This window comes from Numida meleagris, chromosome 5 (assembly GCF_002078875.1).
Source record: "Numida meleagris isolate 19003 breed g44 Domestic line chromosome 5, NumMel1.0, whole genome shotgun sequence".
Classification (NCBI taxonomy): domain Eukaryota; kingdom Metazoa; phylum Chordata; class Aves; order Galliformes; family Numididae; genus Numida; species Numida meleagris.
Window position 1 is genome coordinate 26,828,893 of NC_034413.1, and position 26,323 is coordinate 26,855,215.

A 26,323-nucleotide genomic window follows, 5' to 3' on the forward strand; every position below is an offset into this window, starting at 1 on the left:
AATTCAATTCAAAGTAGGTTTCAAAAATTTGGCTCAAATCAGTGCCTCGTGTCTTCTGGAACCAACTGAACTTTTTTTCTGCCTTTAAAGGAATAAGCTGGTTACATTTGTGTAGCCTTATGGCTTTCTCTGATACGACATAAGGAAGAACTGATTTACTTAGGACAAAATGACTTGGGTGGCTTCCTCTATTCCTTCAATCAAAGGGAGAACTATTGAGGCACCTGTTATTAAGAACTGCTTCAATAGCTCTTTGTGCCGTATGCTTTTAGACTTAAAAGGTATATATCCCTACTGTGGACTGACTACACCTTATCATTCTTGTGATCTAGACTTCTACAGATTGCAAATTAATTCTATCTGTTTATTTTTGTGCTCCAGAAGGAACACCAGGAAAAAGCAGATTCCTTTTTCATCCTCTAGAATCTCAGAAATTGAAACAAACATCTGAGACTTCAAATTACTGCTCGTCACCTTTCAATTGTATTATGCAGGAAAATGAGGAAAATTTCTTATAAATGAGAGAAAGGAGTATGAGAGTGTTTTCATTTGCTTGAGGAACTTCAATAGTGAAGAAAGCATCTCCAGAAAGTAATTTAGGGTTTTCCCCAAATAGCTTTGAAGTTAAACCACAGTAAGTGGATGAAGGCCAGATCTCATACTTCCCTTTTCTCTCAAATTAATCAAAGGAGGCTTGTCAGTAAGATCCATGTAACAGCGGAATACACCTGAGAAGAGTAAAATCCAAGTGAAAGAAATAAGTTTTTGAGCCACAAAAAGAAACAATAAAATTGCAAATTGACTCAGAACAAGAAGTGAACCACTGGAGTCGGTTCCAAAACTGAACAGGTTATTCCCCTTGATTTTCTTCTTTCTTGTCTTGTGTTGTGTTTCTGTAGAAGTGTTTCAGAGCAAGGTGGGAACGCCTTCTGGATTCACCTGGTTCACGGTTCTTCCAGAGATATTGGCTAAGGTGATATTCTGGCTTGCGCCACTCAGCTGTTGGAGTTCTTGTTCTGCCTGTGGCTTTTGTTCTTCGGATACAGGAAACCAGTGCTGTATCCAGAAGGCAGCTCTACTCCTTGTACATTGCTGTATGTTATTATAATGCTGGGTATCTGAGATGTGGATGGTCTATGGCGAGACTCTCCTTTTCTTAGTCCAGTACCGCTCAGGCTCTCACCTCTCTAAAGAATGCAAGGTTTTAAAAGAAATGGAAAACACAAACATCTACAAAGGAGATCAGGCTGCATCATCTACAAAAATATGGCATATTTTTAGATCGGCACTTTGCCAATGCCCACTACTACCTCAAAGCCAAACTCAAAAGGTGGAGGAATAAGTAGATCTGAATACTTTTGGAATGTTTTATGAGTAACGTGAGGGAAAATAAAATGTTAAGCAAGGTAGTATACTAAAGCAAAGACATTTACTACTTAAGAATCTAGTTTACTTTGATGAAGGACCAGGCTAATGACAGCATATTCAAGTGCGAAAAAGTGCTGAGAACGTATTCATACAGTATAAGAGATTAATAATGTAAAGAGTCCCTCCATAAAAAAAAATCTAGACAGGTGACAAAGCAGCAGTTTTTGTTCGTTAAGACAAGAGATAGTGTAAAACAGAGATAAAAGCATTGATATTTTGAAAGGGGAGCAAACTAGAGAATGGAGTGAAACAGGAAAAGATTGATTTGTTACAATAGCAGCGCTATCCATCACTGGCACAGATCCAAAAAAGAGAGTGTTAGGATAAGGCTAACAATAGCTTATAAGTATCACTGCTATTCAATAAAGATTGAATTTGTTTGTTACGTTTTTATTATTACTGCAAAGGTAAAACTGATTTTTTCCCACCTATTATTTCTTCTATTTGACCATCAAGAATTAGGGCAAGCTGACTTGTTTGTGGAATATGTTTAAAAAAAAAAAAAAAAACAACCACCAGTATGCCATAGCTTTGTTACATGGAAGTAGAGAGAGACACAATGACCACAACTTACTGAATAAGTAAAAAGACATGTTTCAGAAACTTACCTGAATTTCCTCCCCATTGCATTTTTCAGACATTTTGCACTACCCAAAGCAAAGAACAGTAAATAGTCAACCGTGTCACTTTGCACAGTACTTGCCACAAGATTATGACTATCTCAAAGGGACAGCTATTGAATGGCTATTTCAACTTGCAGTATACATTGTTCAAACAAAGGTAGCATAAAATCAATGTTTTCACTCACCACAAAGGCAGTTACAGGCAGGAAACCTACTGAATTCAACTTAAGTTCTTTTAAGAAGCGGAGCTTAAGGAGGACCCTGTAACACATGTATTCTCCATCAATTTTTGCTTAGTTTCAGCAGTGATCTACCCCTTGAGATCATATTTTCTGTATTCTAGTGGGAGCCCCATGTGACTTTTACATTTCAGCAAATAACTTAATTTGTGCTCAGAGACTGGGAATGTCATTAGTTTTTGTTCCCTCAGTTAAACCCATGCCAAACATGAAAATAATTCTTACGGTAGATGTAGCAGAATACTCTGTGACATTCAGTTCCTCCATGGGTATTTCATCCGCATCTACAACTGTCTGAAAAATGAACACAGGCAAGAAAGACATAAATAATGTATAGGTATGTCACCATGTCCCACATACATGAAATACAAAGAGTAGGAAAAAGAAAGAAAGGGAAAAGCAGAAGGAATACAGTAATATAGTAAATGTAACCTTGTACTACAGAATATAAAATAATATAATGAAGATAGCCTTGTTTTCTACCACTCACCATAGAAGTTTATTTGATAACAAATGGTGAGACAACAGAAAGATGAATCAAGTAATTTGGGAAATATAAGGAAATAAAATATTACAGACTATACGCTTAGAAACAAACAGGATAACATACCATGCAGATGCTACATTCAATATAACAGCTTCTCTTCTTGCCAGAAATACAACAAAGACAGCTAAATAATGAAGCAGAGCTGTAAATAAAAAGTTGATGACCTTTCACAGCCTCAAGGACATTACTTACAGCATTAACTTACAAGTTATTCCCATCTTCTAGGCAAGATTTTTGATTAATTATGATAAAATGTGCAGCTTTGTTAACCTACCTGTTGTCCAAGAATTCAGTTACGACACAATCTATTACCTTCCCAAAAATCCCAGAATCGTGGCTTTTCAGTTTAGGTTTGCATCTTAGGTCACTAGTTTGGGTTGAATCTTTGCCCATTTCATAGGAAACTTGGCTGCTAGCAGGTCTGGAGGTCATACTGGTGATATCAGTTTCCGTATCAGTACAGCCCTAAAATGAATACAGCAAAAGCAATCACTTGATCTTAGATTTCTGACCAAGAACTATCATACCTGAACAGAAATTGCAAGAGATAGGCACTGTGTAAAAGTTATTTCAGAAAAACTATGCTATGTACAACTTTATACAGTGTTTTGCTTTAAAAAGGCCCCAAAACCTTATCAAATCTCTTCAGTCAAATTTGGCTTACTTCTTGTTTTCTTGTTTGTTTATGGTAGGATTTACTTCAGAATTTCAAACAGAATGATGTTCTGTTATATACTATTGTTGAAACTTTTCTAATGGACCTGGCCAGTGCTTTAGAAACACTTCTTTCCATGAGGGATTCTTGATTTTATAAAGCTTTATTTCAGTGAATGGAAAAACAAAAACAAAAACAAACAAATGAAAAAAAAACCAGCAGAATTTTGTAGGAGTCAAACATTCTTTTCTGCACTACCTTCTTCTTTTCCTCACTCTGTTGGCCTTTTCACTGCACTTTGATTGGACTGAGAAGTCAAAAGAACATAGAATCTAAAGAAATGTCACTGTTAAGAACAACTGTCAGAATTCAGAGTGACTGCATTAGATACAGAGTTTACTCTGACTATGAAAAAATAATCACTGAGAAAATCATGGTCTTTTCATATATCTGGAAGTTGTATTTAAAACAATTTCTAAGTTACTAATGTAACTGTGTAGTAAGAGAGAGCCCAGGACACCAAATATTTGCCTAAAAGTGGCTGCTGTGCAACGCATTTGGCTTCACCTAGAATGGTAGCAGCAAGGTGCTGAGGTCTTCTGTGAAAAGGGCTCTGTAATGCGTTTGTTGATTTATTAAAGTCTGATGATTAATGTTTCCAAATACAGCCCACTTCGCCTTCAGAAAGCACTGTCTGTTTCCTTAAAACCTTGGCTTCACTAGAGAATTTTTTAGTGGCCAGCAGTCTGTTTTTCTGTGTGTCCAGACTCAAAATCTGTGGTCAGACAAGTTCCATCCTAGAAGAATGGTCAGGCTTTCAAGGATGCTCTGACTGTAAGCTTCCCTTACCTTCTAAAATGCCTGTTTTCCAATGGCTCCATTCTTCCTTCAGAGTCAAAAATGGGCAAGAATACAACATGCTACATTTTTCTCTTACATGTTGGCCTTCTTTTATTTTACTTTGTCCTTCTACCTCTTCTGGAGCTCTTGTAATGAATAGCATAATGCGTTTCATCTGAAGCAACTATCACTTTGAAGGACTCTCTATGAAAATCAATTACTCTGCAGTTAAAAATACGTGTAAGGGAAGTGTCTTCCTTACTGATTCACTGTCAGAGATGGAAGATAGTCTCCTTTTTCCTTTCTGCAGCCCACTTGTTTCAGAAGACTGGCTGGTTATGGTGGTTCGTCTGGAGGAGGGATAACTGCTGAAGGATCGTGACTCTTTAGGAGAAACTCTCAGCAGGGATCCAAGGCAGGGAACATATGTTGCAATGGCTGTTCTAATGGACAAGAGGTAGAACCAGTCAGATTTTTTAATGTTAGCACAGAAACTGAATCATTGTACCCAATGCATTTTTTCAGAGATATAGAGTAATGCTGCGGAGATATAGATCAATGGACTGAAAAATTACTGGGTACAATGAAGTGTTTTCCAGATATCCAGTGTTTCATAAACAATCACCCTACAATATCACTTACTAACAGTGGTCCGTAGAATTCAAATGTATTACTTGGCAGGGACAAGAGCATTAAAGTATAACTCTTTGAACTGAAGGGACCTATTAAAATATTTTATCTGCTTTCAGCTTAATCAGGGCAAAAATAAAATTCTGTTCCTTTAAACTGAACCTTGCAGGAGTAACACATAATAAATTGTTTTAATCTTCCCCTAAGCAGCTATTCTAGCTTCCTTTAGCACATCTGCCTGCCTTCTATCTGTAGAGTACTACAAAATGCAGCTATATTACAGAATTCTTTTTCTCACATGCAACATAAGGAAACTCTTTTGCACACCTTTTCTCTCCCTCCCAGCCTTCGCACTTAGAAGTCTATGCCCACACTTCTCTGTCAAATTATCTTGTAGGTCTATGTAAAGAGTGAAACGGTGTATGTACGGCTTTGCTGCCATCCATCAGATCCCACAGCCTGCATCTGATCTTGGTATGGTAATAACCACAGATGTCACAGTTCAGAAGAAATGCTATCTGAAATAAGGAAGCTTGAAGAAGGGTGGTGAAAATGGATAAAATGGGGAAGGAGTAACTTGACTTACTGGATTGCATCCCGCACTGGCCTGGTTAATTTAACAAACTTCTATTTGTAACACTGACAGATGTCTGGATCTCTCCTGAAGATAGTTAAATTTACAATGATTTCCTCTGAGCTAGGAAGGTCTCTATCTTTTATCATGTGATCTGTAAGTACAGATCAGCATTCCATAAACATTTCTAGCTCCCATCTGCACAGTAAACTGTTCCAAGTACAAATTCCACTGACATTTATAAGGCATTGAGAAATTTGCTTGGAGAGGTTGTCTTGCAAAGGTAAAATGAACAGGTGAGTGAGAGTTTGGGTACTAGTCCCTCAAGTGTTAAAGTTACTGTCTGATATTCTCTGCTACATTAAATTTATCTTACAAAAGCGAGCTTACCTATATTTAGGGTGAGTGATGGCGTAAATAATGGGGTTATGGATGGCAGAAGCTTTGGCAATCACAGCTGGTATTGAATTCATGAAGGGTGTTAGAACATGAGAATACCTAGAGTAATGCAAATACATTATTTAGTATATATACAGTATGTATTTAGTACTGAGTTCTTAATAGTCTATGCAGTTATACACTGACCATACAACATGTTATTACTGCTCCACAGAGTGTAAAAAGGGGATGTTCTCTACTCAAACAACGAGAGAGAAAAAATTTACATCCTTTTCCTGCAAAAAAGTTGCACCAGCCTAATTGCATTTCTGGGAAAGGTAATTTTTGTGATGCTTCTCTTGCAGCACTACTATGATTCAGTGGTAAGACCTGTGTTATTTACCCTACAGACAAAGTCCACCTGCAGTAAATGAATGTGTGTTCATCATAGCATCTGTTTCAAACTCAGCAGATGTACTTGCTAAATAACCTGTCTCTGAATATGTCACTAAATGAGTGTGCAGAGTGAAGCATTATAGGGAAAGATAACTAATCAATTCTCCTTTTCAAACTTTTTGCCTGATCTGAACTAAAACCAGGAGGGAATGAGTCTTCTCGTGACATATACTTCACTTGTGTTACTGTGGCCATGCATATATGCAGGTTTTGTGCCTTTAAAGGATACAGAAATTATGACAGATATCTATCTGCCATGTTCCTTTCAGCCAGTTTATTTGAAGATACTTTGAAGTAGCCCATAGAGTCTTGTCAGAAGAAGGTCTCAGAGCTTTAAGCTCAGAACAAAATAACAATTACAATTTGTAGGCAGTTTCTATCAGGCAGACTCTCCATGGATCTGCTTAGGAGCTATGAAGAACTCTTCCTGGATTGGTAGAAAGGGTTTTAAGTAAAATGACCCATTAGTCAATCTTTCCTTCCTAAGTTAGCATCCTTTCTTTATGACACATCTTTTTCTGAGACAGCAATTTAAGCTCTGCCTTTAACTGTTCTATTTAGCCCTGTGTTCCTGCTTGTATTCCTACTATACTCAGGGAATTTGTTAAAAAGATATTAAAAAAAAAGCTGTATGAAGCTGTATTGCATACTTGCTGTCTTTGTGAGCAAAATTTGCAAATGCTCACTTGTCAGGTACTGTACAGTTATAAAATTGTCCATTTGTTCTGATTTTTGTCAACATGAGAGACAGGCTAGAGGTCAAGCTCAGCAGGCACTTGATCATCCTAAATAGATGCTGAATCATACAGGACAACCTGACAGCTCTGTGCAGCTAAAATGCTTAGCTTAAAGCATCTTCTATTGTTTTGAGGTGTCTTAGAGCAAATAGTGCTGTAAGGCAGCTATGATTCATTTTTTGTCTTCTCACTTTTCTTCCATCTCTAGTGGTCTCATACCACCAGTGGTAAGTGCCTGGTACCTAAGTCCCCTGTGATAGGAAATGGGGGTCTGGGATTGGATGTATTCTAAGGATTTGAGTTTCTGAGTGAGGAACCTTCATGGAGAAAATGTTTGCTGCTACTTGGAATTGCCCCTCTGGGTACCAAAGGAGAAGGTTCCCTTAGCAGGTTTTCATCTTAAGCATAAGATTTTTCGAAGTGCTGTGTTTAGGAAGCTGCCTTCATAAGCCACGTTTGCCTCTTCCTTAGGTGTGTTACAACGATCACTTCTGCCTCTCAAAATGCTCTATTAGAAGTAGAGTTTTAGAATTAAATTTATAGTATGTGCCGGTTTATGAAGACATACTTTTTCTTCTGAGTAGAAAAATATGAACAGAAGTGTTTGTACTGTCTTTTACTTGAGTCTTCTACTTGAGAATTTCAGAATCTTTGCAGTTGACAAGATTTCCTAAAGCATAGTTGTATCCACTTTAGAAAGCCTAAACTGGAAAATGAAGAAGCCTGTTCAGTGTCACCCTTTAGCATAAGAGAAATATCTATATCATAGCCAAGACCTCCGGACTTCCAGCTTTGTACTTGTACCTAGGTTGTACCAACTGTAGTCTGGTCAATATCAGACAATCAAGCTATGTATAGATTCTATATTAGTAGTATCATACTTTTGTTGAAACTACTGTATGAAACACTGATCATTAGATAAATGAAGGACGTGCCATTACTTATGTTTACTTTTATATCTAACACCAAAAAGTTCCCCAAAGCAAGCATATACTTGTCTAATTTTGAGCTTCGTTCTACACGTAAAGAATTTCATTAGTTTCATGCAACAAAAGCAAATGAATAGACTTGCAAGTAAAAGAACTGGAGAAAAAATCTCCACTGAGTGGTTCTTTTTGGCTCCCATACTTAGCATTTTGGTGCTAAATAAAATTCAGATAGCTCAAATATGCTATAACAGAGAACACACATTCAGAAATCATCAGCATTGTTTCTTATGTTGAAAGTAATAAACTTCCTGCTTCTGTTTTTCTTTGAAAAGCCAAACTCAAGGAAAAATTACAGTCAGCATGTGCCTTATTTGTTAAATATCGCTCCTAAATATGTTAATGTTTTGAATGCATTTCAGGCATTAGACTTGACAAGTAGCTTTGGCTTTCATCTGTCTTTCCCAGTTGCACACCTTCCTTTGCTGATACATTCATAATTACCCAGCAAAAGCTACCAGGGCAACAACAGAGTATGGTGACCAGGAAATGACATAAAGCAAGATGATGATCAGTGCAATCTTGGCCAACTTCCACTCATTCTTCATCCTATGATACTGTTTCTGGAACTCTTTGTTTCCATGTTTGCATCCAAATGTCTGTATAGACCTAGGGGAAATAAATGTGTAAAGCAAAATTGAGGTAGGGAATTGTGACGCTTACTCTTATACTAGTTTATGCTGTAAGTCATATACTTTTAATGTGTGTTAACATGTGACCATTCCCTTGCAATTCACTATACTTCAGTTGCACTAATCAATGGCAAAATGTAGGGGAAAGAAAATAGTCCCATACCAGAATTTCCGCATAAATCAGGTATTCCATTTAATTGGACAAATATAAAATATAACTGGAGAAGTCTTTGGTTCCCTAGATAAGATTGTTGTACCTTATGCCAATCTGCATTTTCTAGCTATGCTGATATTTACAAGACAAACATCTGCAAAAATAGTGGCAGACGCTGGCTTGTGTTTTTACAATGATAGTTTTTGTTTCAGAGACCGGTGATTAATTTTTTTTTAATCTCTTTTTCACTCATTGTAAAACATAGTGTTTGCAGTTGATTTCCATTTTTTCCATGTAATAGCTTTTATGCACTGTGATTGGACATCTCTGATGTCCATTTAGTATTTCTTTTCACAATGGTTAATTTCTGTAGTCCTTTCACATCCTTTTGATTTCTCAGGTTGCTACTTGTACCATTTTCTGTATCATTAGGAAGTATACTGAACAGCTCTGGTGTAAATTCAGAACCCCAAATGGCCCTTCTAAGGATCATAATTCTTATCATGTTGACAGAATTCTTATTTGGTTTCCTGTCTCAGTTCTACATATGAACTGAAGGAGAAAAACTTTCCAATTTTCTTTTGATAGTCTGTTTTAAGAAAAAAAGCAGTTATTTAAACAAAGAAATAAAAACTTAAGACTTTTAGCTACTTACTTGTTGGCCTTCTTGATAGCCTCAAATATAAATACATAGCTGTATATGATAGCAATCAAAGGAATGAAGAAAACAAAGCAGAAAAGCAGCATTGTGTAGGCACGGACTGATGGTGTGAAAGTCATGTAATCCCAAGAACAGGAAGTCAGCAGGCCTTCAGGAACATAGGCACCTAGAAAGAGAGATGGGAGAAGACATAAACCACAGTGATTCTTACTAGCATTCTGAATGCGGAAGTTAGAGAAAGATACTCAGAGAAACATGAGGTGATACCTGAAAACTGAAACATTTTGTTCCAATTCTTGAATATAATTTAAAGCTCAACATAGTCAAAGTGCATCTCCCCAAGTACTTCACTGGGTCTTGGATCAGACCCACATTGTTTTCAGATAAGTCCAGATTCTCTCAAACTGCTTTCTTGCCAAGGAGTGAAATGAAGCTGATTGCTATAGTCGGCACTTTTTAAAACTTCTACATATTAATTTATTCTGCAAAGGAGAGAGCTATAGTGTGTAGGTCAAATTAATTTTGTCTTGAAATAAAGTTGAGTACGTGTAAAAAAGTCATACATGCAAAATGTTCTGTCAGTAATAAAATATAATTTCCTTAGAGAAACTGTGTCAAACAAGTAAAGACATTCTCAACAGCAAAGTATTTCTCCTTTTATTTTAATTTTCAATGTTTACAGTGATATTTTCTGTTGATCTCTTAAAAATACTGCACCAGATTTGCTCAGATGCATCCAATTTTTGTATGAGGGTTAGTACTGTGGATACTGTTAGAATCTAATTATAAGATAATGACTTAACACCTTTCAAGTAAGCATCCTGCCTTCTCCCATTAAAATTCCAGAATCTAGTTGTCACTTAGTTCTTCTAAGCCTGCCTCATTCACCTTAAGGCTTCTTCCCCACGTGTTGGGGTTTGGCTAGTTAAACGTGCCTCGTATTTAAGGCAGACCAGACAGACAGTAACAAAAATCTTCTAAAATTCAACTCTGTAACTTTTTTTTTTCCAGCATTCTTTGGGAAAACAAAACACTGGTAAATTCTCTCCTCAGCTGAGCTGACACATCCTGTTTTGGAATTAGGGAACACAATAATGGGCTGGAGTTTTGAACAGTGAGTTCATTCTAACTTACTGACTGAAACTGGTGACTCATAGGAAACAAATTAATGGTACAGAGATGGATGCAAATGAGGAATAATAACAGGAACTCTCTTTGCTGTAAGTGGCAATGAGCAAGTGTGTGTTCCAATTTGCAACCAAAAAATTTACAAACCCAAATTATTTGGTTGTTACTAAATGCCACTCCTAGTGGAATCCTCAGTGAAGATACTAATGCCTGAATGGACAGTGCAGCCAATATTTAGTTCCATTTGCCAATCTAGGATACAGTCAAGACCTACTGTAGATGTACTTCAACAAAATATTCAGACTGTATTCCTCTTTTATATGAATAAAGACATTTAAACTGCCACCACGCTCTTACACGGCACCTTTGAGGAGGAAAAATGTCATGAGAAAAAATACAGATATATCTATTTCACTTTTATATTGTTCAGTTTGGCTCAACAGAAGTAGATATGGGATAATAAGCAAGTTCATCATTCATAAATTTTGGCCTTTATTTTATCTACTGTTCTTTGTACAATAACTAATAAGCTCAAGGAAAACTGCCAGTGTCATGTAAGTTGCTTTTATACACATTGTATTTTTTCTTCTGATTGAGATCTTCATTTTCAGTACATATTTTATCAGTTTTCCTCAGGCTGATTTTTGTGCAAGCCACTAATTCACTCATCTCCTATAAATGTAACAGACTAGTTTTTAATCCAATGTTATGAGGGAAAAAAACCTTGTATTCCATTTCACTTACTCCATCCAAAGAAGGGTGGGAGGCTCCAAGCCAAAGAGTACAGCCAGACGCCTACCAGGATTAAAATGGCCTTCTTCTTAGACATCACTCGAACAGAAGCCAGAGGTTTTGTGATGACAAAGTATCTGTCCAAGGCAATCACCATCAAAGTGATCATAGATGTAATGCCAAAAAGAGCTCCGCAGAAGGCATACAGCTCACAGCCTTTCAATGAAGATGACAGAAGTAGCAGTGAAATTAATCTACTCATGCTAAATAATTTATGGGAGGTTCAAGTCTGTGTTTCCTGTAAACTATTGTCTTCTGGGATTCATAAACCAATGGAACTTCAGTTTTCCAGCAGCTGTAATGCTATTTCAAAGCTACTGTTTATCTTGCTAATTATATTTTCACTCATTGATTTATGATGTTCCTAGTAGAAAATTTTCACCAGTCCCGTGATATCTTGCTTAACTCCAGTTTTACTGAAGGTCCCATAGAAACATTTATTTTGTTCAACAATGTCTTCTAGCTACTTTGATATGATAGTATCATTTGTATCTGAAAATCACCATAATTGTAGTAAATATTCAGACTATGAATATATTCATAAGTACTTTTAACAATTCAAACATCATCATCATTAGAAGTTGGGGGTTGTGTTTTTTATTTCTTAACACATGTGCAATTGAACACTTGTGGAAGTAAAAAAAAAAACTGCCATGCTTTTGATCATCAGAGATCAAAATAGCAATGTTACTTCTCTGACATTCCTCTCCATCAATACCTATTCAAGAAGCAAAGACTAGTTGTCTTCTTACTATAGTTATAAAAAGAATGAAAGCAACTTCCTTCCACAGGCTTTTTTATACATTATTGATTGTGGACTTCTTAGGAGTGAGTTTTCTCCTTGGATTTGCACACCTCTAATGCCAAAGGTGAAAATCCCACTTTTGAAGCCTGCAGCAGATGTGCTGTTGACTTCAGTGACTTATGTTTCACCTGTGGTTTGATAATCTATGGAAGGTATACTGCCTTCTACCTGCTGGAACAGAGGTTGTGTTTTAGGTTCCTTGCTTGGATATTGACTATTTAGACTGTAAACTGATTTGGACAGAAATCGGTGTTCATTTTTTCCTATGTATTATTGCAACTTCTTAGCACATTATAGTCAATTACTCTCATAGTTGCAATGACCAGATGTCTTCTGCAAATCATATGTTAACACTAACTCCCACGAGAACATTTGCTTACTGCACAGGAATGTTCAGTTAATATTTCTGTTGAGAAAACTCACTGTTGCCAAGCTTTCTGGTGCAAGTCTCTGAGCAGATTATCTAAAGCTGCTAGTAAGCTGGTGATTTGCTAGTTGGTGGTTCTTTGTGGTGGTGGTTCTACTGGCTCTGCCAGTAGTTGCCTTATGAGATGACTGGGAAAGAATACTGGCAAGGAGACTGGTCCTGTGTCTTAGACTGCCAGTGTCTCCTTTGTATCTTGTGTGTGTAATTTTCCTCTTTGCCATGGGAATGTATTTGTTGCACAGGGACAAAAATGTTCAGGGAAACACTCATTTAAATATTGAAGCAATGCTGAAAATTGCAAGCATACCTGAGGATTAGGAAATAGTAAGTTAACTACTACTACAATAAGACAATACTTAGTGATTTATTGGAAAGTAGATATACAAACCTTTCTCACCAAAAATCCAACGTTTGTGGAGACTGTTGGTGAAAAAAACTGGAGACTGCGTAATGGACATAAGGAAGTCACTAACAGCTAGATTGATGATGAATATGTTGGCTGGTTTCTGAAGGGTCCTACTCCTGCAAAGAAAAGATCAGAAGGAATGTTGCTTAAACACTGCTGCACTCTTAATTACATTGCTACTCTTTCCTGTGAGTTTGGCAGCTTCACAAACACCATGGCACTCTACAGAGCAAGCTAGGACTGAGTGCTTTTCATTTCCCTCATGAGAGAACATAAAGCTGTTTTACGTCCTTATCCTGCTGTGCATTTTAGAGGACTGTTTTGATAACCAGCTCAGTGATGGGGATAAATCACATTGTTCCTTAAGTACTCTGACCCAGTGCACTGCATGTCCGTGATTAACAGGAAATTAAAGCTGATGTGCTCTATGGATTTGCTGGATCTGGGTCATGTTAAGCTGGAGGAGGGATAGTGCATATCTCCATGCTGGTGATCTTATCAGCAATGACTTCCAAATACAGGGATTAAGCAAACTTGCGGTGTACCACATCAAGCATTTTGTATCACATCAGTTCTTCTCTGTGACAGTCATTTCACTTGCACTTACACTGACTTTGAAGAGAGCAGTAGCCAGCCTTCAGTGTATTCTGCCTACATATGTTATTCATAACATCCCAGTACAATGCTTTAAAGGGTACACACAGAAGCTCAATTGAGAACTCCTCAGTTTGCGGCTTAGTGTAATTTTTTAGCTCCTTTCTCAAAATTTAGTCTTAGACAAAAATATAAAGTATCTGAATAAATGATGGGTTCTTTGCACTGATCCAGAATCAGTGAGTAGAACTACTGTCCCCTTACTGTCAGTTTGGGAGCAACAAGATATTATTAATAGATACTTAGGGGCCACTTGTTTTTGTCCAGTAATCTGCTAAGTTGCTGAACAAATCTCTATTTCGGATACCTGGCTGTCTTAGACTTCTGTGACTTTTTGAGACTGTTTTGTAGGCATCTGACATGTACTCTGAACTTCTGATGTACTCATTATTTTTCTTTCAGTGTCCCTTTTTATCTTCATAACATCTTCAAATAAAGACAGGCTGTGTCTTTCACTGGAAATGCAACTGCCATGGCTGGATTTGCTGCATGGAACCAGCCAAAGTGCTAAGCTGGGTCACTTACTTCACCCTAGTCTCATGCATCTGGTCTGCATGCCAACACCTGATCTGTTCTTAAGGCTATGTCATTCACACTGAAATGCTGGTATCTACTCTGAATGCACACATTGAAATGTAACAGAAAATGTGAGATTACCTGCAAAAAGTTCCTACCATTCTACCAGATAAATGCACCAGATAAATACAGGCTCAAGAGCCTGATTAGTTTCGTCCACACTCCTATGATTCAAGTTAATCCAGTCAAATTGTCACATAGTTTTTATTTTTTATGTTTATTACAGTAATGCATAATGATCAATCATGAAGCAGAAGCTCACTGGTCTAGACATCATGCCAATGCTCTGTCAGTGCTCAGTGAAAAAGCAGAAACAGTTTGAATATAAAGGAATGGTGAAAAAATCACATTGTTATCACAGATCAGATTTCTTTCAGATATAAAATTTGGGATGCGGCTTTAGTTAAAAGGAAATAAACCGAGTATTAGGAAATGTGAAACTGAAAGTCATTGCCAGTAGGGAACAGGGGGGCAGAGCAACTGCAAAGTAAGTAGCAGGAGGAAGGAAATGCCTGAAATAGAGAAGATAAATGAGAGGGGAGCAAAACACCCCATCAGTCCAGTGCAGAAGCTCAACCAATAACAAAAATATTTCTGTAAATTTTCTGCTTTAGCTGTGTTTCCATTGCTTGGGATATCTGGGTGAGTCTTTGCAATGTTGCTAATGGATCATGGTTAATGGGAAGAAGTCAGACAGAAAAGTCAGGTTGCCGCTTTGTTTCATAAAGCAACGTCTCTTGGTGCATTTACAGTGATGGTATGTCTGCGCTGCATGCAGAGTGCAGTCATGATGCTGCTAAAGTTCATCTCAGTTTTTTAAAAAAATGCAAACAAGATACCTGCAGAAAGCATAGATGACCAGGAAGTTACCCAGAGTTCCTGTGATCCCCACGATAAGAATGACTGTTCCAATTGTATAATGGGCATGGTCTGGGACGTCCACTGTAGGAAAAGCACCACGAACATCTTTCACTGTCATCTTCTATGAAGCAAAGAAGAAGTCATAGGTAGATTGTCAGACTTTGCTGAATACGCTGGCATGTGCTTCTCTAGTAGAGGAACTGGTCAAGAGTGTGAAATGCCAGCAAGCAAAAAGAATCAGAATAAGCTAATTACTTTCAAATTACATTTACAGCTGATCATCTTTGGGAGCCACATATGCACCATCAAGAGTGCACAGGTCAAACAGTGTTTTATGCATTTACTGTAGATTTAGAATTTTAATGAAGAAAAGCAATCTACTCCCTCCCAAAAGAAAAAGAAGGATATAGAAGAGAGCAAGAGATATGAAGGGACCTTTTTTGTTGCAGCTCACATCACATAATGCAGTACCTAACAAGAATATTTTCTGCAGTTTTTGTTTCATTCAAGTTTCTGTACCCATGAAGTGCGGTTTCTGTTGTCTTCTGACAACAGTGGCTTCTCTAATTAAATAGAAGCGATGGATAAACTTCTATTCATAAACGTGCATTTAATCCTTTAGTTATTTCATTTTTCTCACTGAATAACCAACACGTTGCTAGCTGCCCTCAAGGCTTAGTTACCAAAAGCCTGGCAGCACTGAACAGCAGTCTGGTGGAAACTAAATTAAAGATTGGAAAAATTTAAACAGAAAAACTTTCTAGCTTGCATCTTGTTTACATATCAGTTCCATTTTCACTCCGGACTGAGTGAAGGTATTTTCCTTTTTGTGATATTTGTGGTAAAGCACTCGATGAAAGCATGTGGATCTTATCTACTAATAACTTATGGTAAAATTCACTAGGTAAGTCTGGAGACTGCAGCTGTTCTGGAGAAATGTCACCGTTCTGCTGCCTTTTCTTGTGAAGTCAGTCAAGGAGATTTAAACACACACCTTTGTGCAGCTGCCACTGTCCTAAACATGCTTTGGCACCAGCTCTAATCAGTTAACATAGTCGTGACAAACACAAAGCCCTATCCTCATTCATCTCCACAGACAGATCCTGTCTCATCTTCATAGCTGGGTTTTTCTCATCATTGGTGGCACTCGCTCTGGAATGGCATGCCATGGCCACCACTCGTAATTCAAGTCTGTCAGCTGCAGCCATGGCATTCCTCAGCTACTGAGCTACAGGAATCATTCAAGAGTCAAGAAAAGCCCAGGAGATATTTTGAATAGTTTATATTTTTCCTACAGTGAATATTGTCAATCTGGCTGTGGCCTAGGACCCAGGGCAATGGATCAAAGTCTGTGCCTGTACTGAGCATAAATAATGCTATGAGGCTGGACGTGTTCTTTCCCAGAACAAGTACTAGGAGGTCTTGTTACAGCTATCATATTCAATTATTCCTCCCAGGAAGAGGGAGGTTGCTGGTAGGAAAGAGGAAAGCAGTGGATGTAGGTATGAAATTCTCACTTTATGCTCCAATTTTGCCAACTGCTGGCATTCACTGTTAGAATGAACTCAGGAATGCCTTTGACAACACCCCAGCTATCAAAGGACCTTTGTGTTTTCAGATAATAAAGGCAGACATTACTTATAAATAGATCTCTGAGATTGGATTGAAATTATAAGAGACAGTTTGCATTTTAAACCAATGTGCCGGCAGCAAGAGTTAAACCCCAGGAGAGTCTGAAATTGTACAAGAGATTGTCTTTGACTGTGAGCTGGAGATCTGCCTGTGGCAATCCTCAAGAAGAGGAATGCGTTCCCTGAGTTTCTTTATTAGCAGGGGTGAAATGCTGGACAAATAGTCTCATCTTAGAGAGTGAAAATGTAGCTCTGGCTGTTATTATAATTGGAGCAAAATGTTATGATTGCATTATGGCTGATATGCTAACTGAAAGACAGTATCATGATGTTTTTTGTTCAGGTTCCTTCAGCAAGCATAAGTTGGCCTCACATCATAAAAACCAGTGGGAATCTTGCCCACGTAGAAATTGCTTTACTTAACACGCTGCCAGTAAAGTAACACAAAATCCCATACTAATAGCAAATGGAGTGGGAGAGTCTGAGATAAAACTCTTTTAATTAAATTAGACCAGGTGTTCTTTGATTTGGGTTTATTTATTTTTTATTTCTGTGGCTTTATGGATAGAACATTTTTAAACTCTCTGCTCTGCAGAAAGCGAATCATGATTATTAATGTAATGGAGATTTCTGATATTTTCCTCTATAGCTATCCATTTAATCAGAACTGGATCAAGGTAACAGAAATGAAGCAACTAAAGGATCTTGTTTTGGCTACAAAGAGCAGATTTAAAATGGCTTTAATTTAAATTAAATTTGTGGAGGACTAAGGACAAGAAAAAGATTGGAAGGGTAGATAAGGATAGAGAAATAAAAATAGTGGAAAATGTTATTTAGGGGACAGTAGAAGACACCAAAACTACTTATTCAGGAATGAAACAGGTTTGGAGTCAATGACAATGTCAAATGTAAAAAAAAAAAGTGAAATATTTGTAATTGAGCACTGATAGGACATAATACTGAATAGATAGAGAAAGAAAAGGATTGGCAAAGAGGAATAAATTCACATTTTAGTGTGGACTTCCTGGAGATGGGTTATTTTCACCATGGAGTCCAATTCTTGTTGTTCTCTAAGTAAACACTCGATTATTAAAAAAAATAGTAATAACTCTTTTTTATTGGAAAGACAGGTCTGATTGAAAGCTTCTTGAAGTCAAAGAAAGGTGCTAATTGACCCCAAAAGCATTAGATCAGACCTAAGCGCTTCAAATTCATCACTGAGTTGCATACATGACACCTTCCTTACTAGAAGATGAAAACACTTGCCTGTCTCAATCATCTCTAGGTCTTACAAGGGGAAAAAGATAATGCTTGAGGAAATCAGGACAGCAAGTTAATCAAGAAATCACACAATTCTGAAAGCTTTTCTCTGATTAGCCTTGTTTAGTCTGTCTTCTGTTGTCACCCCACAGCATTAGTACTTGGGTGGCATAAGAGAATTAAAATCACACTGTTGCAATCCCTGCCATAACAATTGTCCTTCAAGAATGCTCAGTCTGAACAACTATTTCAATTGCATTGGTATCACAGAACATGACTACCTTGGCAGTTCTTCTGTTCAGCCTGCTTTCTATATGCACTTCTGTAGTGGAAATGCTAAGTCACGGCCTGAACCGGTGATTGAACAGCTGGTGGAAGGCAGGGCCAACCCAGGGGAGCTCAGGTGCATGCAATGCAGCTGAGTGACAGGAAGGGGTGGAGCCAGGATCCGTCCCTTCCCAGAGCTCCCTCGAGGGTTGGCAGTGGAGGCAAGGATACCTTACTGGATATCCATGCCTACCTGAGGTCTTTCAAAGGTAAGCAGTTTTTCTTCCTTTGTTTCTGCATCCATGGCTGCTGCATTTGGGCTTGTTTCATTTGCTGCAGCCTAGGATTGTGCCACTCCACTATTAATGCTGTACTTTCTATCATATTTTAGCATTGCAACTTAGTTGTGAAGATTAAAAAATTGAACAGGCAAAACCAGTGCTTCATTATTTTTCTTCTAAGTGATACAAAAGCATACCTTGTTTTATGTAACGTGGTTTAAAACAGCACCAAATGAGCAAAGAAACTGAACTGGAAACTAAGAGGTTGAACATTTTCCTGTGGTTGGTCAATGCACTACAGTTTTCCTGAGTCAACAAGTAAAGATACTTGCGTCTGAGGCTCTGGACCACTGGGTGCCAGTATACCCACAGGCATACTGCACTGTGGGTGGCTTAGATGGGTATTAATTCTCTAGAAAACAATTCATTGGGAAGCACTGACTTACTGACAGTCAATGAAGATATTGCATACTTCTCAAGCAAGCGAAAAAAGTGGTTGCTTGAGAAGCTGTGAAAGATATCAAGGAAGAAACTAAAATATTACACAGCCCCTTCACAGTAAGTGGGGTCAATTTGAGAACGTATCTTCTAGCCAAGGATGGCATTTTAAGTCTTCCTTAAAAGCAAGTTTTATAATTTGTTTGGGTATAATGGAAACCTGCTTTTTGAAGGAACTGTAAAATAATTCATCTCTGATAGGCAAGGCATTTATTATTTTTTACACTACAATTTTGAAGAATCAGATGGATAATTTGCCCTTGTTAGGAGGGTTGGAAGTGCTTGCTGATTCATACCAGCAAACCTGACAGCACATCAGTCTGCTGTTAACTAGGACTGAGTATTTCGCAGAGCTGCAAAACATGCATAGTATCACAGAACATCCTGAGTTGGGAGGGACTCACATGTATCATCAAGTCCAACACCTGGCTCAACACAGGACCATCCAAAATTCAAATCAGATATCTGAGAGCATTGTCCAAATGTTTCTTGAACGCCATCAATCTTGATGCTGTGACTGTTGCCCTGGGAAGTCTGAATGCATTATGAACAGCAATAGGAGAATTCCCTTCCCACTCTTAGCAGTTGGTTTGTACCCTAAAACAGAGTTGTTATCCCTCTGAAAAGATAATCTTAATGGAGGCTATTTTTATCCCTCATATATAGGTGTAATCCTTTTCTAAATCCTACTCTGTCATTTGCCGTTAGAGTCAGTGGCAGCAAGTCATGAAGGTTGCTGCACATCACTGTATTTTCTTCCATCAGGTTTAAGTGTGTCCTTGTGGAAGCGCTAGAAGAAGAGGGAAACAACTACATTTAATGTAGTCTTCCTTCTTAAAATATTCAACATTCTCCCTTAAAAAAAAAAAAAAAAAAAAAAAAAGTTGTCTATTGCCTATAACAAAATGGGTAATGCAGAACTGGCCATGTTGTCAGCTATCACCCAGTAAACTTGAGACTTAGAAACTTGAGATGCTTTACGGGAGTTTGGGGGAGTGTTTGGTGTTTGAATAAATATGTCTACATCCTTGCTGTTGTGGCCTTGTCTGTGGAGGCTGAAGCACAACATGGAGCCTCTTTATACTTTCTGCCTCCTGCCAAAGCTGATTACAGAGTAAACAGAACCCATTCTGGAGGGCCAGCTTGGGGAGCTAGCCTACTTGTTTAGGGAGAGAGCAGCACACAGTTCCTTCTGCTGAAGCAGAGAAATAACTATCAGTCAGCCACAGAGAGCATAAATGTATGGCTCTCTGTGTAGTGTGTCAGAACCATACAAGATACTGGTCTGAAGAGAGTCGTAAGGAAAAAAAGAAATTTTTCTGTCCAGCACAAAACCACTGACTCTTCAAATGTTTTGCCCAGGTTAGAAGGAAGTCTAGACCAAAAATATTTGATGGCTTCATCAAGATGTTCTATCTTGTGAATGTGTTTATTATACACACTTTCCTAAAGAGGTTTTCTAATTAGTTATTTCAGAATTGTTTAAACAAACAAAACAATACCAGCTCACTTTTGAGTAAGTTTCACTTGAAGACATACCATTTTTTAAAGTCCTAGTGCTCTCCCTGCTTCCAGGGCATGAGAAGAGTATTTCTGTATCAGTGGAAAAAATGACAACTTGCACAGAGTACAGTGTAACTACTACTGAGGGAAAGGAAAAAAACAAACAAACCTGTCATTCTTCAGAGTAAGAAAAAACCTTACCATTTATTTGCTCTTCTGAGAGACCTTGTAGAACTTCAGTTATCTAAAGCTAAGAGCGATGATAGTAGGAGCAAGGCTACAGACGTAAGTATTTATACTAAATGTAAAACGTATTTGATGTAGCCCACTCCTAATATTCTTCCAGAGGCAAGAGTGTGAAGTAATGTTTAGTTTATAGAGAAACAAGAAATCCTCATAGGAGCATGTTGGAATTTGAACATATTTCAATGTTGGCTCTAATTGATTAACTGATTGTTTGTTTCAAAATTTGGGAACAGAAAAGACTTAGGCAAGGACATTTTTCAGCTACTCTTGCCTGGACACCAGGTGGATTATATCTAATTCAGTGTAAAATAAGACAAGGAAAAGGAAATAGAGGCTGCAGTGTTGTTCTTAGGGATTCATCTAGCTTTCACACTGTAGTCACTGGTTTTGCAGAATGACTGCTTTAATAGAACGTAGCCCAATTCTGAAACAAGCTTTAGCAGTCTCATGTTGACTTCGATAATGTATCAGGTCTCTCTGTTCTTAATTTTCCTACAAACAGAGGTGATGAAGTTGCTTACTTATACATTATGGTTTATACAATCGATGGTAACATTAAGCCTTTTGCTGTACAACAAATCATATAGATTGGAAAAATTATCAGAACAGAAATACTGTAATTTCCTAGAGTTTCTAGGTGCAGTTTTTGTTCTGCCTACCTACCAGAGGCTTCAAATCAAATAACTGATAGCACTTATTTTCTTCAAAATTTCTTGCTCTGATTTCTGAGCTTGTTTCTATTGGCACTTCTTCTGTGATGACAGACAGAACAAAGAGAAGTGTAATCAATCCAAACTCAATTATAGGTTCAGCAGGGTGATGCCAACTGTTAAGCCCGCTTTCCAGTAGGCAGCAGGGCTTTCTGTGGATGATGCTTGTCCTTTTGAGCAATTTGAATAGCAGATTTTGTATCCAGTCTTCCGGATTTAATCTCAACCACAGGCAACACATATTGCTTTCAGTCCTGAAACTTTCTTAAACCAATCTTGGTGTCAAATTAAAATGCAAAAGTTTGAAATCACTTGACGTGGGGGGAGGGAACAGGCAGTTGCTTTCCTCTTCTAGCAGAATAAGGACAAAATTCATTTCGAGTTTTTGAGCGTGAATTGCTCTGTCCCCAGAATCCTTTTCCATTTTGCCATGTGCTCTCCAGTCCCAGTTATCCCTTCCTGCTTTGTTCTGCTATCCTCTTTCATTATGTTATCCATCTAATTCAGTTCGTAAGCGCCTTGGCTCAGGATTCTTCTCTGTTTATTTTCCTGTATTACACGGTGCATATCCAGCTTTTATTAAAAATAAACACACTGCATTTTTACTGTGCAAATAATAAAATATTTACTGCTGCTTCATTATAAATTAGGATCAAACTTAAAGAGCTGGTCAACATGCTATGTGCATTAAAAACTGGCTTTTGTGGGTCATGCCAAAATACCTGGCGTGACCACATCAATGTTTTTAAGTTGAAATTCAGATTTCAGAAACTTCAGAAATCACTTGGGTCTTTTTTTATTCTATTTAACAGACTTTTGTACAAACGTCATGCAATCTAATAGTATACCAAGATACACAACCGAGAAGAGGTTTCTGAACTTTTTCTATTTGGGCTTGTGGTACAGAATATTTTTAGAAAGCCCCAAGAGGTTCTATCCTGAAGTGTCATTACGACAGAACTCCACCTTCACACTTTTAAAGAGAGTGCTTTGGTAGAACTTACCTGGAAAAACCTTCTGAAAAGCTTTGATAATAGCGAGTAACAACTCTTCAGCATTTACATAATCACTTTGCTGCACTTACAGACTATTACAGAAACGACGGGGATTTCCATTTTGAGTAATAACACAAGTAAACACTGTGTTTGAACTGTTAACCAACTGTATAACTTAACAAGAGCATGCTCTTTTGGTAGTTTATAACATATTCAGTGTACTTTCCATTAAACAATCCTCCCTGTCTTCTGCCCAGGTAAAACTGATGAAAAACACTGCTTCCACAGACCTTTCCACAGTAAATATATAAAGGAATAGAGAGGAGATTTTAAAGATTTCATTACGTTGTTCAATATTGCATTACATCATCAAATCTATGCATGGACCTTAAATGTCTATTTACAGTTCTGTAAGTGCCTGCTTTGACAGCAGAACTACTTGCTATAGCTGTTAGTGACAGAAAACACTTACTGTTGGGGCTCTAAGAGGCAGGTCCATCAGTGTGTAGGCAAACCCTTTCGAGTCATTCCATGAGTTGAGGGACTCCACAATTTTGGTGCCGATGGAGTCTTCAGACAAAGATATCCCCCTTTGAACGGGCTGACAATTTACACAAATGAAATCTAAGCAATAGCAAAGAAAGCAAAGCTCTCTTCTGATTTTTTTTAAGTCTGCCAATTTACCTTTGTGTTTGTGTAAAGCAGATTGTCGGATTCTCTTTCTGGAATAGCGGAAGATCTAGTGCAGAGTTTCTCACCACAGCTTCAGCTTGCTTTACTCCATCTTCAGCTTAGCAAAGGGCAGTAGCGGCAGCTTCCATTTAAATACAGGATCCTGCAGGGTCTGCACATGCCCAGTTTGATGCTTGTTCCATCCAGATTCAGGCTTCACTTTAGTGACAGTATAAAACTGATGCTCACTTAAAAGTACTGTTATCTTTTTTTTGCCTTTGACAGAGTTATGTCTGAATTTTAATGTTATCTCTACAGTATATCTAAAGAGAAAGAAGGTAAAAGGCTGACTTCACCAGCTCTCTTTAATATTAGACCTTACTATTCATTTTCACCGTACTGGTGAATTAGGTTTTCGTACTCTGCATCAGAAGAAGATTTATGTGTACGGTTCTGCTGAAATTGTCTGTACTCAAATAGATTCTGATACTTAACAAAGCACTTGTGTGCACTTCTGTCCTATAGAATTTAGGTCATGGTTATTTGTTGGTCCACTTCTAAAAATAAACAGGAAAAATTAGAATAAAATCCACTGACATCATCCTTTTCTTCTCTTCAGTTTAAAATAAACCAACAACACAAATGCCTTAGGCAAAGAACAGCAAAAAACTGTTTCAAGAGTTGTTTGCTTTCATTTTTCATTGTGTTTAGTTAGAGCATACACAGGCAGATCTTTATTCACACAGAACTTCCTTTACATTGCACTGTGTGTAGTTACAAATTACTCTCTTTCCAGGTGAAGGCCCATTTTAATGGTAAAATTAAGTTTATTCATTAAAAAAACCTACTTTAGCACGCATTGCAGCCTCAGTATCATAGAGTTTAGGCCTTCAAGCCACCATCAAAATGACCGTAATGCAACATATTAGCTTCACTGCAGTTGGTAATAGATGGTGTGAACTATTTCTGGAAAGCCTTTGTGAGAAGGTTGCAATTGTAACAGTGGGAATTGGATTCTCTTTACTCTGTACAGACTCCCCTTCCTTCATTTCACACCTGCAGTACCTAACCTTAAATTGAAGGAAAAGGGATTGCATTTCTTTGCATGAATAGGAGGTGTGTCTGTATCATGGACATATGTGACCTGTGTCTCTATCAGAAGCGTGTCCCTGTAGTGCTGCAGATTCCCTTTTACTGTTCAGTGGCCTAATGATACAAGATAAGTGTTACCTTCTTAGATTCTGCAGGCTGTTTAACTAAGAGACTTTAAAATGAACTATCAGCAGATCTGTTGTGAGAGGCAGAGCAATTTCTTTGAACATCCCCATCCTGTTAAATAGACACACCCAAGCTGGGTTTAAACTTGCCATGACATGAGGCAGAACTGCGCTCAGATGGGACCAATCACCTAACAAGTTTAACTTCATTGTTGACTGGGATTCCCTGGTCATTTTCTAGGGTATTCTCGCATCATACCCATGAATATCGTTGTGATAGTGGTTGCGGTGTTAATGGTATGAACTTCAAAAGAAGTTGATATGAACTCAATCCATCTCTGATTCCTTGCTTGGGCTGCTGCAGCAAGTATATAGCAAGTATATAGCATACTGCAGCTATAAAGCAGCAAATAATGATGTTGGTCTTCTCGAGGGACAGGAATTCCTGGAATATAATTTTGCATTTTACTACTATAAAGGTAAGAGTCGTTACAGAAAGCTACAATATGAAATTAGCAAGAGCTTGTACTGATATTAGGAGAATAGAGCAGAAAGTACATTTTAATGATTCAAGTGTGGAGAAAGGAAGGAATATGAGATCTCCCATTTGGGTGAACTTCATGTTCAAAGAAGTTGCGTAGCCTTATACTCTGCTCTTATCAATTTGATAAAACAAAATGCAAGGGCAGGTATAAATACTAGATCAGAAATGTTCTTTGACTCTGTATTCTACTTGCCCAAATCCTCTTAGTTTTCTTAATGTCTCAGTTTTGGGCAATTCCAACATTCAGTCTCTTTACTTAGAGCTTGTACGTTATACTTTTCTTTTAGCTGGGGCACAGACTACTTTTTTCTTCCTTATTCCATTTTTATGGCAAAGAAATGTGCTGAAAGTTTTTCATTCACAGTTAGCCTGGAAACATCCACCTCTTTGGTATTTCTAGAGGGGCCTGTAATATGTTTGGCAGAGTAATCAAGTCATGGAGTAAAAATATTCCTTTGTAAAGTAAATCAGACATTATAGAAATGGTGTCTTCTTGCTTCATTAGATTTAGCTTCATTGTACGTGCCTTTCCAGACAAATGAATTTGGTTAGCTCATTAGCTGCTGAAACTGTATTATGAAAAAATACGCAGTACAAAAGAAAGAAAAGTTTCTACCTGTAAGATGAGAATACTAGTCTGAAGCGAGCTCTTGATTTCATGTCCTTACTTCATCTGCAGGGCCTGCTTTTGTGAATGCTAAGCATTAGAAAGCTAGGTGAAATCCTTTTTGAAAGTCAGACCTTAACACTAAGATTAATGCCCAATGGAAATGTCCTCGTATGGTTTCAGTTTTCTGATCCGGTGTTGTAGCCAATTGCTAGAATCAAATCAGTTGACCTGTTTCATATTCAGTGCCTTAGTTTCCTTGGAAGGAAAGCAATCGCATCCTAGGACTACACAAGGTGTGAAGCGTGAGGAATCTCGTTCTCTGTAACTAAGTCTTGGTAAGTGTGGCAAGACATACAAAAACAAATAATCCACAAAACCTTTTCTTACTGATTTTTTGCCTGTTTTATATGCGGTATTAAGCCAGAGAGAAAAATTCCAAGTAATGTAGAGAGCAGTGATTGTTTTCTTTATAGGTATGGCTATTTCACTTAAAGTTATCAGAATTGTAGATATGGATACGGAGGGAGAACTTTGCCCTCTGCCTTTCCCCTGTTTATTCTCCAACAAAAAAAAGCTTGTTTTTTCCTTGCAAAGTGAAATGGAGAAAATGTATCAGTTAATGACTCCTGTTATTTTCTAAAGCCACTCCTCACATCTTAAATTTTTCAAACACTTTCTCCACAGTCTTGTGTGAATCACA

General features: G+C 37.8%; 1 protein-coding gene and 1 long non-coding RNA gene across 4 annotated transcripts in view; one reads left to right on the top strand and one right to left on the bottom strand.

Moving 5' to 3' along the window:
• LOC110400066 overlaps positions 1-26,323 on the top strand; it is a 64,529-nt gene that overhangs the window by 11,716 nt on the left and 26,490 nt on the right. The gene's annotated exons all lie outside the window — the stretch shown is intronic.
• On the bottom strand, positions 996-23,421 carry OPN4 (opsin 4). Its single transcript, XM_021399660.1, has 13 exons — positions 23,265-23,421; positions 23,053-23,181; positions 15,168-15,310; positions 13,081-13,214; positions 11,413-11,616; positions 9,535-9,706; positions 8,538-8,702; positions 5,927-6,034; positions 4,595-4,775; positions 3,150-3,302; positions 2,516-2,584; positions 2,037-2,075; positions 996-1,187 (listed from the first exon to the last, which is right to left on the bottom strand). Exons 2-13 carry the CDS (start codon positions 23,077-23,079, stop codon positions 996-998), a joined length of 1,587 nt encoding a protein of 528 aa, XP_021255335.1. The 5' UTR covers positions 23,080-23,181; positions 23,265-23,421.

Excerpts from the sequence above, each read along its gene's own strand:
- OPN4 (XM_021399660.1), bottom strand. The coding sequence starts at position 23,079 with ATGGACCTGCCTCTTAGAGCCCCAACA. Across the intron at positions 13,215-15,167 it reads GTCATCTATGCTTTCTGCAG|GAGTAGGACCCTTCAGAAAC; the intron begins GTATCTTGTTTG and ends TTTTCTTTGCAG. Across the intron at positions 9,707-11,412 it reads CCCACCCTTCTTTGGATGGA|GTGCCTATGTTCCTGAAGGC; the intron begins GTAAGTGAAATG and ends CTCTCTTTCTAG.